We start from the raw sequence: 14,999 nt of genomic DNA on the forward strand, positions 1-14,999 counted from the left end.
TGGCCTTCAAAGACATTCTTGCCATATAATTTGACAGTCACCGGATGAGATATCAGTTTCAAAAGTAAAATCAGAATTATCTATGGCAACTCATCCCAATTTAGTGCGAAAAGTAAATAGTTTTTAGTTATTACTGTGTTTAAGTTCAAAATAATTGATCAACAATGTAAAACTGAAAAGTTCAGCAGTCAGTGCTTCTTGTACCATTTAACAGTGCAATCCTAGGCTTACTGAAGTCAATGGGCTGGAAAAGTATCCATAGGATGGCACTAAATATATTCTTAAAAACTGGACAGGAAATGATACCTGGTATCTGAGAATTTTAGGTTGGCTTATACAAATTAACATTATCTACTAAGAAATTCCCTTAGGTGCTTCTAAAGGTCTCATTGTGGGTTTGACATGGCAACACGAAAGAGTACACAAATAGAACTCAGCAGTTGAACGTCAATATTTTGGTGAGACAGACAAGAAAATTCCTGTTATCTATTCCAATTTAGGCTTTAAGTTTTGAAGGCCACCATTCTAATAAAGGCTTTAAAATCCCTATATGTGGCTCTAACAGAAACCCTACTCTCTTATCTAAACACAAATAACTTTATAGTTTGTAGCAAATAATACACATCGTTAAAGGCCTTTTTTTTTTGTTTTAAAGGCAGAGTTTGAGAAACATTCTAACAAAACTTCACCAAAACAAATGGTGAATTACTATAAGTTTATTTCTGATCTTGTGGGTCTGGCAATCGGTGATCTACATGTAAAACTGATCGTCATTAACAGTTCACAGGAACCAATACCTATATAAATGGATAGATTGGTTTTAAATCTCTAGGCATCTTTGTTTGTTGACAAAGTCCTAAGGTAATGATGGCATCAAGCATATAAAGGAAACAAAGCTGTAAGGTCAAACTAACCATGTAGGAATTTCTTCAGAAATAAGGACTAGAAAACAGCACACATGCTTTAGAGCTGCACAATAAACTGGACAAATCAATGCAAGTTACATAAACTTTGTAAGATCTTGAGATAGGACATTTGTGTTACAAAACATCAGTTTCATTATTAGCATTTAAGGGCCAAATGCAGAAATAGTTTATACAACCAGGCCACCCACGCCAATTGTCATTTAGATATTCCAACTGTCATTTAGGTATTACATTATACATAGTATAAAGTGAAAATATTTGCCCTAACACACCAAAATGGTTCAATAGAAGTACGCTATTGTGAACACCATTATATTTCAGCAAGATATGCTGAGTGCAAAGACATACAGCTCATTCACAGAGTTAAAAAAAGCAGTTACCCAAATGTCATTGATAAAAGTTTAATGTAGACTTGCTTATAAAAATGAAAAAAACTTTTATTTGAAATTACACCATACAATCAAGCATCCTGGCTCTGCTGACTATTCACTACAGAGATGGCAGCATCAAAAACAAAATCTAACTTTAAAGATATCTGCTTAAAAGAACTGGGGAGAAAAGCCTTTTGCGGGAAACTAGATGCTTGACCTAGTTCTTAAAGCTAATTATAAAATCCTCTTTTCATACTGGTCCAGATGTCAACAATTTCTTCTTCTAGCAGAACTGTCAAAAGAAAAGAAATATTTATAAAATATGCATGCAGCAGAGTTCTAACTCCTTAATGATTGAAAGCAAATGAAAATATCTGATTTCTTGTTACATCCACATCAGTTCTGTTGAAAAGCCATGATGAATATTTTCTCCTACATCACAAGCAGAAATTTTTCATCACATGCAGAAAAAATATGAAAACTGTAACAGATGGGGTGCTAGATGATTTTTAAAAATTCTGCAAGGTGAGCGAAGATCTGCTTTTGTGAGAAAGTGGATACCAGTTTTATAACCAAGTTCAGACGTGGAAGCATCTTGGAAAATGTAATGACTAATGGTAGCAGTGTAAAAACCATGGCAATACCTGTTTTTAAAACTTGCCATATTATATATACAAGTATGAGGTCCTTTTTGAGATCAAGGAACCTCAACCTAAACATTAAAATATATGAATAGTATTAATTTTTACAACTTTATTCTTAATTTTCATATTTCATTAGATATCATAATACTCAAAAATGAATGGGATGAGATCAACTAGATTTGGTCAGGCAGCTGCTTTTGGGAAGCCTGCATGCGGAGCATAAAGGCAACCACCCTTCCCACCTTCCCACACGGAATACCAATTTTTATTTATTTTATTTAAAACATTTTAATGCTGTGCATCCATCCATTTTTTTTAATACACACATACACACTCAATTAAAAACAACTATAACAAAATGAAAAGCAGAAAAGTCTTCACCCCCCTGGAACAAGCCAATGATAGAGGGGGATAACTGAATCTCCAAAGGGTACCGTATATTACCTCTGAACCTGGAGACTCACTGGAAATAATGCCGAGGCCATCAAAATGCTTTAAACTAACAGAGCAATCCTGAGCTGTGACTGGCTGCCACACAGGCACCACCCTAAGGAGATAGTTATAAGGTGGCTGAAGAGGGAAAAAGGTACCCTAACAGTGTTGCCATCTACTGCTGTGGCACTGTCCGTGGCGACTCCGTTCCGGTGTTGTTGCGAGGTGGGGGTGGCAAGATAGACAGGGCAGGCAGGACCAATGGGAACCATGAATTGAGGAGGCAGAGCCAAATGTCCAGCACTGGAAGGGGGCAGTAGGCCACAGTACCAATGCTCCTCCTCTGCCAGAGACTTCGTCTTAAAGAGACAAGCTCCTGTCACAAGCCCCAGCTACCTGTCAGTATGGAGGGGCATCACTCGTCAACCCCACTGGCACCCCATGGTGGCACTCTGCATACAGAGTGCACAGGGCACCTGAGACTGATGATGGACAAGAACGTGAATGTCTGGGTGCACCCCGCTCACTGCCATCCACCCATGGCACCAAGGATGTCCCCATGCCAGCCTGTGGGCTACTCATGCTGGAGGCTCCGCAGGACAGGTGGGGGTGCCAGGGGAGCTCATACACCACAGTGATAGTTGGGGCGCCTCTCCTCCCTTCTGCCTGGACAGGGATTGACAGATTGGCTAGTGGCCTGCCCATGACAGCTGAACTCCACAATGGGGCTTTGGAGAGCCTCTAGCCCTGTATGGTCTTCCCCACTGCTGTTTGCCATTTGTGTACATCATTTACACCCCAAATTATTGCCAGGCTGGCTGAGATGCACGTGGCCCTCATGAGGCTCTGCCCTCAGAAATTGACCAGATCCACTTTGAAGGATGGGGTGGGCAGGATGGGCTGTGCTAGATGGGCACTCCATGCAAGGGGACCTGGCAAGTGGCTGGAGTTCTCCCCTCCTCGGTGGCACAAGCAGCCGCATCCCCTGGTGACAAGTGTCCAGGTTCAGGGCTTACCCAGGACTATGGTTGCATTCTCATGGCCCATATGCAGCAGCCCTCAAAGCCTCTGACCTCAGAAGGGAGTGCTGACACTGTGGGGACATTTCCACGCTGCACTGTGCCCAAGTTCCCCCAGGGCTGCGGCCATGGAAAGCCCCCACCCTTGTCACCCAATCTGTTTTTCACATTCTTCTGGTCCCCTGAACAGGGGAGGGAAGACAGTGACTGCAGAGCTAGGAATTTCCACTGGGTGAGATGATAATGCCATGCTCCATTTCCACCACAGACCGGAGACTGAAATGTAATTTCTGCAGTCATAACTGGGGCTGGGATGGGGGGGGATTCATGGAAGGGACTGCACATCCACATGAATGACTGATCCCGCCACAGTGGAGGCTCCCGGTGTCCACCTAATGAGGGGCGGATGTTTCTAGCTCTGTGGGCAGTGGGCTGCGGGGTGGTTTTGGGTGGCTGGGGCCTGGCTTGGCACAAATAGTAACATTTACCTTCATGGTAGCCATTGGGCAGGAAAAACATCAGGTAGGCAGACACACATATCAACTGTGGTGCCTGTCAGTTTTGCCATCAGCAGCCGACGTTGCTTAGTAGCAGCTGATGTGAGCCATCCAAGACCCCCATTTGCATCGGCAAATATCCTCAGGCACCTAGGTTCCAGATAGGCCAAGCAGGCTTCTGTAGGGAACTGCCCTCTGAAACTGAACATCTCCGCTCTGCAGCGCGGAATGCTACCCGCTAAGATTCAGTGAGGTGGCAGCCCCTTAAACAAACAGTATTGCTTGCACAGGAGTTCCTGCATGGGTCATTAGCCCACGCTGCCTCCTCCCCAGGCCCAGGGACTCCCGCCATGACTGATCCATTAGTGAGCATTTGTATCTGTGCTTGCTGCCATGGCAGTACCTCTCCCCTGGGGCAGTGATTCAAGACAATTCATGGGGTGGCCCTGCAGCTTATGGGTCTGCAGTCTGTGCTTTTGGCTGGGGAGACAGTGGCCTGTCACATAGCCTTTCCCTCCCACCCACTTAAGTCTGTGCAGTGGCAGCACTGTCAGGATGGTCCCTCTGTTGCAGTTTTGTCAGCCAGGACCTTGTGGCTTACGCAGGACCCTCCCAACTCCCAGAGGCAGACAATAAGTTCTTATTAAAGCTGTTGATCAGTGAATTAAAAGGAAGTAATTTAGAATGTGAGAGTGTTGGAACACCGATCCCTTGTGGTAAAGATGTGTCACCAGGGGCTGGATCCTCTTTCACCAGAGAAAGACTTCCTCCAATGATGAAGGGTTCTTCCTAATGGAGAACACCTTCCTCTGATTAAAAAAAAACACACACACACCTTTGCTGACGCAATTCTTTGTTGGAAGATGACTTGGAAGGGAATCATAGGATCCATCTCGGTGGAAGGGACTATCTAGACAAATATGCCAGGAGTGCAACCCTATGTAAAGCTACTCTTGTCTAAGCCAACTGATTTCAGTGGGCTCAGAGTGGGGCAACTCTGCACAGGACTGCACTGTAAGTAATTCCTCATATTTCAAGATAGCACACATATGATTCTCAGACTGCCACTCTGATACTTTCTAATCTTACCTCTACAAAGAAATCATGGAAATGTCTCCAGAAGCTGCCTTTCTAGGATAAACACATCTCCTTAACTTGCAATGGAGCAAAGTACAGCTGTACCCAGAAGGCAGGTATTTTCTTACTCCCTGCCACTCCCTCCCTTATTGCACAGCAATAAAATCTTATCTTTGTGATGGAAAATATAATTGGCATCTGGAGAGGATTCATTAAAACTCCTCTGCATAACAAGCTGTTAGTTTCTCTACTACTCTATTTTTATTAATTTTTACTGTTTATCTGTAGTGCTCTATTTGTATTATTTATTTATTTATCATTAAAGTGTAGTTGAGAGGGACATAGGAAAGAAGTGGCACTGAAGGTGACAGATCTACAGATACCCCTCAGGAGTTTTGTTTGACACTGAAGCTTGCAAAATGTGGTTTTGTTAGGGTAAGTCTGGTGTGTATGAGAAAAAAAAAATCTATCACTACTTCACATAGTGTAGACAGGCCACAATTGAATTTGTACTTCTGAAGAGTATGCTTGCTAACAGAGCACAAACTAAGTCTTCTTTTACAGAAAAGAATCAGTAGATAATTTCTACAAGAGATCTTAAGTAATTGCAATGTTGAGAATGGCTATACTGTAGTCCAATTTGAGATTAATAATCTGAGAAACTGAACTAGAAGAGTTGGAATTAAGATGAGGAACACTGCTATTTTAAGTAATTTAGAAACCTTTTAACTATCACAATTTGTGAGCTAACCTGTCATTTATTTTTCTTCTCCAAAAAGGGTCTCATTGTCTAAATCCTCATTGTCACCAGTCTTCATTCCCTCTCTAGATCAGACAAACAGGTTCCCCCCTCCAATTAGCTACAAATCCATTGTAAACCTCCATTTATTTATAACAATTGGATGCTTCTTAGCTTCTTGTAATTTGAACAGTTGACTCCTTCCTTCACATTACAGTTTCAAAGGATTCAATGGTAGACCTGTCAACTGGGCACTTTTGACTGTTTTACTGTGATTTAACTGATAACTTGCTTGTTCTTGAAATTTATGTTCTCATGCTGAGATGCCTTTATTTAAAGCACATGGCCAGCAGTGAAAACAAGGGCTAGCAGGTTAATTATGACTGGAAAGAGCAGAAGCTCTCTGGAAAGAACTGCATGCAGGAGGGTGCCTAGTACTAAATAAGGGTGTGAACACTCTTGCTGATTTATGAATAAACCCTATGATTTATTCAGAATGGATGGCTATTATTTGTAAAAAATAATTCATGGAATGTTTGTAAACATCCAACTATTGTGAACATCTATCTAGTAAACTGCTTGGGATTTCAACCCTATCTGGTTTTATAGGTAGGCTGCAAATGATAACATATTGGAAGTTGTATTTAAAAAGAGGAAATTTTCTGTATATATAATATACAAAATCAAATTGTTTTTACCTTCCATCTGTTCCCACATTCATTACACACAACAAATGTTGTCATAGGCTCATCAGCACTTCGGGTTTGAACCTACAGAAAATAAGAGGAGAGCAGGTGTTAACTTTCCAAAAACATGTTGTACCATTTGTCTTCATAAAACCATCATCGTATAAACTATGCAATCTTAAAGTTCAAATCTATTTTAAATTCTATGTGAAATTCTATGAGAAGAGTGCCGGGCACAGAAAGCAGCAATGTGCTCCTTCTTCAGCTCCTCCCTCACTTGCATTTGCTTCTGCTTCCCCCCCACCCCCTCCCCACTTCTCTAGTTACTGTTCTCCTCTACTTCATCACTTCCTATTCAAAGGTTTGGAATGGCATCTAAGATGTTACTGGCCTCTGGCAGGAGCTACTTTTCAAGATAGTGTTTTAGAGTAGAACAATTCAGTAGATTGGAGGCACAGTCCTAGCTATTTCTTTTACCAGCACTGGCATGTGTCGTCTTCTACAAGATTTTATCAACAAGACACTCAAGCTGTTATTCATTCAACACACACACACACAGAGAGAGAGAGCCAGAGAGAAACTGGTAGCCATACTGGAATCAAGAAATACTATTAAAACCATTCAGATGTTTGTACTGCAGAATCTTTTCAGAAGAGACACAAAAGGACCCCAATTTATACACATTTAAATACACTTATTTAAGAAGGAATGTGACTTGACATACCTGTGTGTAAGTGCAGTTCTTCTTTTTACATTTACCACATGTAAATAGATCAGTCTGGGTGCCTCCTGTTTTAGCCATCTGATGCTCTCTTATGGCTTCTTTTGTTAGATTTTTCCGCATTTCTTTTAGTTCATCACTTGCCATTTCCTGTAGTGCAGGCAAAGAGATAAACATACTGGTGTTAAGTATTTTCAAGTTGGTTACAGCTTTCAAATATCAATTTATACAAAATAAGTACATGAATGGTTCAAAGTCACTTGCTACTCAATGGTTTCAGTATTCACCATGTAATCACCGAGCCAAGTGAATGCAGCAGAGATGACATTAATCAGCAATGCTTACAAAATTAGGTTTAGTTATATTGACCACATTATTCCCTACTAGGATCATTTCTTTCTTTCTTTCTTTCTTTCTTTCTTTCTTTCTTTCTTTCTTTCTTTCTTTCTTTCTTTCTTTCTAATCATTTCTTTCTTTCTTTCTTTCTTTCTTTCTTTCTTTCTTTCTTTCTTTCTTTTTTCACATTTGTACCCCACCCTCCCCGCCTAAGCAGGCTCAGGGGGGCTTACACAATAAAACATAATAACAATCAAATATCATAAAACCTTTAAAACAATTAATTAAACCCACATTATAGCAACATAAAGTGCTAGCAATAATGCTTTTATCATATAGATGGCACTGTACATTGTATAGATTGTATGAGTATTCAGCTTGTTGATCTTCTCGTATCTGAACGGCAGGCACAGGCTGTCAGTAATAGACCAGGCACCAAGCTCTACAATTAGTGATGGTACTGGTGGTGGCGGCTCCTAATTGAAGGCCTGGTGGAAGAGCTCCATCTTGCAGGCCCCTGCGGAACTGTAAAAGGTCCTGCAGGGCCCTGGTCTCTTCTGGGAGCTCATTCCACCAGTGTGGAGTCGCCACCAAGAAAGCCCTTGCCCTCGTTACAGCCAGCCTGGTGTATTTGGGACCTGGGAGGGCCAAACAATTTTGTGACCCTGAACAAAGTGCTCTCTGGGATATATATGGGGAAAGGTGGTCCCCCAGGTATATCGGACCCTGGCCATAAAGGGTTTTAAAGGTAAGAACCAGCACCATGAAGCGAATCTGGTATGCTATTGGCAGCCAGTGCAATGCCTTCAGGACAGGCTGGATGTGTTCCCTCATAGGAAGACCCATCAGCAGCCTGGCCACAGCATTCTGCACTAGCTGCAGCTTCTGGATTTGCAACAAGGGCAGCCCCAGGTAGAGAGCATTACAGTAGTCTAATCTTGAGGTGACCATCGCATGGATCACTGTTGCTAAGTTGTTGCATTCGAGGAAGGGAACCAACTGCCTCATCAGTCGAAGATGGTAAAATGCTGACTTGGCAGTGGCTGCTAAGAAGGAATCCAAGAACACTCCCAAACTCCTAACCTCCGGCGCTGGCACCAATGGTGCCCCATCGGAGGTTGGAAGTGGGGTCCCTACCCCCGGACCTCCTCAACTTAAGCACAGGACCTCTGTCTTTGTTGGATTCAGTTTATGATTCCTCAGAAACCTCTCAATAGAACATTCTTATATCACATATCAAGTTCAGGAATAGGAAGAATGCATGATAGCATTTCATAATTCTGTCTGAATAGCAACAGGATTAAGTCACACCTGCTCAGCCCCATGATTTATCTCACAAGGTATTGTCCATCTCTCAGTCGGATATGGCTACATTGCGACATCATTGAGAGTACACAAAACCAAGTGAGAGGGAGGGCAATGAATAAGGAATTAGTCATATGGATTACCCTAGCCAATCAGAAATCACTTAGTGATGGGAATGTTATTACAATGATATATGGACAACCAGATTTGGCTACATTTAGATGTCATAGAAAGCACACAAATCTTATTCAAGAAGCATAGTTTTTCACTGTCTTTCAATGCAATTATGAAAACAAATTGTTGGGGGAGGGTAAAGCATTCGATGCAGTCAAAAGTATTATGTTCACAAAAAGCCATTTTAACATTTTATTATTCAAGGCTCTAAAAATTGCTGATTCTTATAGAGGTTTAAATACATATCACCTTGAGGAAACAAACAAAAAAGTGCATAAACAAATGCCATTAGATAAGCACTCAATACTCATATTTTATAATACACATATAAGAGACTGTGAACATATTCTTAGTCAGTCCCTCTTAAGATTCAGGCAGTAAGGTTCAGATTTTAGTTCTGAGCTTCTATCACTGCTGCTAGCTGATTAGGTTTTGCTATACGACAATACAAGGATATTTCAAAAATATACTAAGAAGTTACACTTACATATTTGTTTCTAATGAAATTATGATGTCATAGCCACAGAGAAAACCAAAGATACAATATACTGAACAAATTACTTACCTCAGCTGTCATTTTGGCAAACCTGTCAGGAGGTATATTGCCACATAAAACATTTTTCCTTAGATTAGGATTCTTTGTGTCTTTAAGATTTGCTATCCTGCTGCGCACCCTATTTTTATATTTCATGTCAGTGTTTTTTAGCTCCTGAAATATAGGTGCTTAGGAGTTAAGGGCAACAAAGTATGAATGATTCAGTTTTACACTCTATTCTCTTACAGACATTTAACCAAAACTAGTAAGTTTTACTGTGATGGACAAGAAAGATTTTGCCTTCTCCAGCTATAGTCAATCACCTTTGAGTGGTGGTGGGAGGAAGAATGGAACGTGAGGGGAAAAACACAGTTTAATTGTTGACCACTCAGGGGGATGATTACAAAGTGGGTTTTAAGGGACAGGGGTTAGGCTGGGAGTTCAGTCAGTGAATCAGCAGATACGTAGGGTTTGGGTGCTGCTTCTCTCAAAACAGTTAAAAGGAAAAGTGTGTCTACTGCTGTATTTATGAATGTAAATCTCTCAAAGATTTCAAACTGAAAATGTGTACACTTTTCACACTCAGCTCACAGTTACTTTTATACTGACTAGTTAACTAAACTTGTTATTTTGTTGGTGTCTCAAGTGAGTAATATAAAAGCAGTAACAGTCAGGGATAATAGATGGACACAGAATAAGCTGTCCTGGTCAATACTAAATCTGCCTTGCAAAGATCTGCCTCAACAAATAATACACCTTCACCTGACATCTAAATATCCTAGTGCAGGGGAGGGTGTGGATGCTGGAGCATAACACCACGATCTGGTCTGAGGGACTTGCCTTTTCTCCAGTCTTTCCCAAACCCGCTTTGCTGCCTGGATGGCTCTCTTTTCCCACTCCCACCCACGTGGCAGCCCTTCTCTGTGCCCCTATGCCCACTGCATCCTTTTAAAAAACTAACAATAGAATATAGTTGTAATGTTGTAACAATCTGTATATCAGGGGAAAAGGGCATATCTCTGCAACAAAGGGAGCTAGAGGCTTACTAGAACATAATACCTATTAGATAAAAAGCATTATGTACCAGTAAGTCTCTGACCGCCTTCGTTGCAGAGATCAGCATTTGACCGCCTTTGTTGCAGTACTGGCCAACGCTATGCTGGGGATTATTAGGAAGGGAATAGAAAACAGCCAGTATCATAATGCCCCTGTATAAATCAATGGTGCAATCTCATTTGGAGTACTGTGTACAGTTCAGGTCACCACACCTCAAAAAGGATATTATAGCATTGGAAAAAGTGCAGAAAAGGGCAACTAGAATGATAAAAGGGTTGGAACACTTTCCCTATGAAGAAAGGTTAAAATGCTTGGGGCTCTTTAGCTTGGAGAAATGACGGCTGAGGGGTGACATGATCAAGGTTTATAAGATTATGCATGGGATAGAGCAGGTTGAGAAAGACGTACTTTTCTCCCTTTCTCACGATACAAGGACTCGTGGGCACTCAATGAAACTGCTGAGCAGTCGGGTTAGAACAGATAAAAGGAAGTACTTCTTCTCCCAAAGAGTGATTAACACATGGAATTCACTGCCACAGGAGGTGGTGGCAGCTACAAGCATGGACAGCTTCAAGAGGGAATAAGATAAGCTGATGGAGCAGAAATCCATCAGTGGCTATTAGCCACAAGGTATAGACAGGAGCTCTCACTCTGGGGCAAGTGATGCTCTATATTCTTGGTGCTTGGGGGGGGGGGCAACAGTGGGAGGGTTTCGTGCTCTCTGGCCCTACTGCTGGACCTCCTGATGGAACCTGGTATTTTTGGCCACTGTGTGACAGAGTGTTGGACTAGATTGGCCTGATCCAGCATTGGCTTCTCTTATGTTCTTATCAGCCACAGAATCATTACCTTTCAGTAAGAATTAACTGCTACTTTGTGACAGAATTAAGAAACAATGATGGCAAACCAGATCTACTGGTTCAGTGACTGATCTCTAATATTTCTAAGTGGTCAGTGTAGAGGATTATCTTAGGACACCCCCCTTGTAAGATATGCAGGGGAGAACCTGTGCTAAATACCTTTAGTTCTTAGAACTTGACAGCTCAAAATGAACAGGATTTTTTCTGTACACAGGGCCTTCTCATGTACATAGCGTATTCTTATGAGAGATGCCCACCTGGCCAGTTCTATGCCAGTTAGAGAATGGTTTCGAGAACTTATTGTGCCAGGTTTGGGAGAATTATACCATAGCTTTATTTGAGATGCCTATTGCTGAATGTCTTTATTGGGGTTTTATATTATTTTAATGTATTTATTACTGTTCAGTCATATTTCATATTTTTGATGCAAGGTACCTTGAGGAACTGGATACTTAAAATCTGTGTTACTGATAAAATAGTGGGAACTTAACTGTGCACTGTAAAAGATGAGAGCCTAAATATAATAAACTTCTGGCAAAGAACAGAGCCTTCATTATTAAAAGAAGGAAACAATCACATAGTTTAACTCTGGACATAATTTAAGACAATCAATATTCTACATGAAGCACCTAACCTGTCCAAGACAAGTTAGAAGAAGCCCAACACCATCAGAACTCCTCATAAGTTTCCAGCATGTATGTGGGCTCATTTTAGATATAGTGCTGAAGAATAGGCTGAATTCACTATTATGAAAGCTATTTTTATAAGAATGGGCTGAATTCACTATTATGGAAGCTCTTTTGATAACTATCTCATGAGATTTTATTCAGATTTTAATTAGCAAGACAGCTCTATGTCATAATATCCTATTGGTGACTTCTCTGTTTCCTTTAACTACACCTACACAAAAAGGTAACTAACTTAACTCTTCAGCCCTCCCCCATAAAGCAGAATGTTTGCATAGTAAAGTTTGCATTCATACACAATTCTTCACAATAAACTAACAGTAGTGAGTTCTGCTGGTTCAGGATGCCTTTCCTCACAAGAGCCCCTTCTAGAAGCAAAAAACACTTGTGTATTAATGAAATGCTCCTGCACCACAGGAACATGATGCTGTTAGTGGAGCAGTAGGCTACAAGCCCAAATTCTTTAAGATGGAACATACACCAGTTTTGAAACAGTTATACTAATATCCTACTAAAAGAGCACTACTAATTTAAAGCTATATTATCTTCCAGATTCGAAGGCAATTCAACAAAAATAGCAAAAATGTCAATTTAATACACGGTTAATAATAACTGGTCTATCTGACATAACTATTCCAAGGACTGCACACCCAAAGTACTAAATGTTATTTGGTAACCAATTACAGATAGCATTGGAGTATAAAGGATAACAACATTTCAAAAGGAAGCTATAAATTAGCATCAGTCAACTATGAGTACAAAAGGATATCTTCTTCAATCTGAGAACCTAGCTCTTCCTCATCAGTGCCAATTGCAATGTAATCATCTGAAATGGGAAAAGGCAGCTGCATAAGTATTAACACACTAGAAAGCAAAGAAGTTAAACACAACTTTGAGAACATGACAGAGTTGATAGTATCAGCTCTAAAAGTTTAAATACTTGAGTCACTTAAGTTTCATAACTTCACTCTCTAGTATTCACAGATCATAGTCCAATCCAAAGGAAATGCATGCAAGGCAGGAACTAAGTATTTTAGCAAAGGATCTTCTTGAGTAATGAGATCTATTATATTAAAATATTAAAGGAGGCTCATACATATTGATTTCCTCCTGATTGTCATTACTGCTCAATATTGCAATCAAAGGAGCCTGGAAAGATGGTAAGAAAACAAAGCTTCCAAAATTATCGTAAGTCATCAGAGGTATATTAGATGCCCTCACCCCACAAGCGGGACTATAAATTATTCAAGAACTTGGATTAATAACCATCAAAATTTGAAAACATTCAATAACATTTCCCCAATTATTCTAGTATAGTCATAGTCCCTAGTAATGAATAAATGTTTAATGCCAAATCTAATACTAGAACCCTGGAAGTATGGAAGAAACAATTTGATTGCTAAAACAAATAGAGCTCCAGCATTTTTCAGTTTTATAATCAGCACACATATTTCAAAATATGAACAAATCCTAGCACAGAGAATTAATACAGATAACATATGATAACTGATACAGATAAAAATAAAATGGGAGAATGCTGTAAATCACTTTGACCTCTTTGGTTAAAGAAGTGGGTATAAATGAATTAAATGAATAAACAAGATTTTAGATTAAGGTCAGGTTTTATGAAGCATGCTGTCATGATCAGGGTTTGCCCTTGGGGTGCTGCCACCTTCTGCTGTTGTCACGTAGCTGGGGGAAGCTCCCAGGCCTCAAAAGGGGGGGGGGGGGTTGGACCACCCCTTGTCCTTCTCCTCTCAGCTAGACAAAACCCCTACTGCAATCGGAGTTGCTAGCCCACCTTCCTCGCCAGCCTGTTGTTAAGAGTTTTCTTTTTATACCCCTCCCTTTCCTGCCCCTTTAATCTCCTCACTTCCTATTGGACCTTCCTACTCCTTTACAGCTGGTTGACCCATTCCCAATGAGCTCTGTGCCAGCATCTCCTCCCAGGCTGCCTTCTCCTGTCAGTGGGCCAAGCCCTTCCTGACATGAGTCCCGGCTATAGAGGGGGTGGGGCCAAGAGCTCCTGCTGCTTGCTGGGTTTGGCTGAGGGTTCCACCCACCCCTTGCTGCTCTGGGATTGGAGTGTCACTGGTCCAGAGTGGAAGCAGGCTTCCTCTCCCTGAGGTTCACGCTGGGGACTGCCGCCGCCATTGGGGTCACTTGGAGTTCCCTCGCGGCCTGTGTCCAGCCATCAGCTTCTCCCATCTCCCCCCACCCTGCTGCAGCTGTGCCTCCAAGGCCGTTGCTGCTGGGCAGGGTCCTTTTGGCTTTTCCTCAAGCCGTCAATGCTTCTTGGATGCCATTGTCTTGGCCCACCATTCCCTTCAGGTTGAGAGCAGGCCCCAAAGTTTCTGGCAATTTCCTGCCACTGGTGCAATTGCTCCCAAGAGCTTTTCTCGATGTTTGAGTGAGTGGGGTTTGTCCTGACTGAGTCCGGGTGTCACAGTCTTGTCAGGGTGGGGTTTGGGCTGAGCTTCTCTCTTGGCATGGGAAAGTGCCTCCAAGTCCAGACACACACACTTATTAATTTACATCCTGCTTTTCTCCAGTGGGGACCAAAATGAAGGGGAGGGGTTTTGAACAATAACACACAAACAAATAATCAAAATTATGAACACACTACCTTATAAATTTAATCTGCTGTTGGATAACAAAGAAGACAATTTGATGCCGTGGGCGTATTAGCTGCTTTGACAGAGTTTAGTTTTGACAGGAATTAAAATTTATTATTCTGAAACAGTTGTAATGGAGTATTTATTTATTTTAAAATTATCATGTTTTCTTCCTGTGAACCAGGACTCAGTGGCTTACAAAACAAACAAAACCGAACAACAATCTAAAAATCACAATACAACAATGTAGCAAGAACAGTAGCCTGAGGATGGGCCCGAGTAGGTGGTAGAACTCTGTCCTTGGTGGAATATTCTCCCTT

The 14,999-nt window shown here is 41.3% G+C and overlaps 1 protein-coding gene across 1 annotated transcript in view; it reads right to left on the reverse strand.

Annotated features, from left to right (window-relative positions):
- Positions 1-733: 733 nt before the first annotated feature.
- TCEA1 (transcription elongation factor A (SII), 1) overlaps positions 734-14,999 on the reverse strand; it is a gene marked incomplete at its 5' end in the record, with an annotated part of 16,651 nt that continues 2,385 nt past the window's right edge. The window contains 5 exons of the mRNA XM_015407710.1: positions 734-1,589; positions 6,404-6,475; positions 7,116-7,262; positions 9,493-9,647; positions 12,834-12,890. Coding sequence (XP_015263196.1) covers positions 1,581-1,589; positions 6,404-6,475; positions 7,116-7,262; positions 9,493-9,647; positions 12,834-12,890 — 440 coding nt within the window. The remainder of the gene's footprint in view (positions 1,590-6,403; positions 6,476-7,115; positions 7,263-9,492; positions 9,648-12,833; positions 12,891-14,999) is intronic.

The sequence above is a fragment of the Gekko japonicus genome, unplaced genomic scaffold (assembly GCF_001447785.1).
Source record: "Gekko japonicus isolate JY-2015 unplaced genomic scaffold, Gekko_japonicus_V1.1 scaffold1822, whole genome shotgun sequence".
Taxonomy (NCBI): Eukaryota; Metazoa; Chordata; class Lepidosauria; order Squamata; family Gekkonidae; genus Gekko; species Gekko japonicus.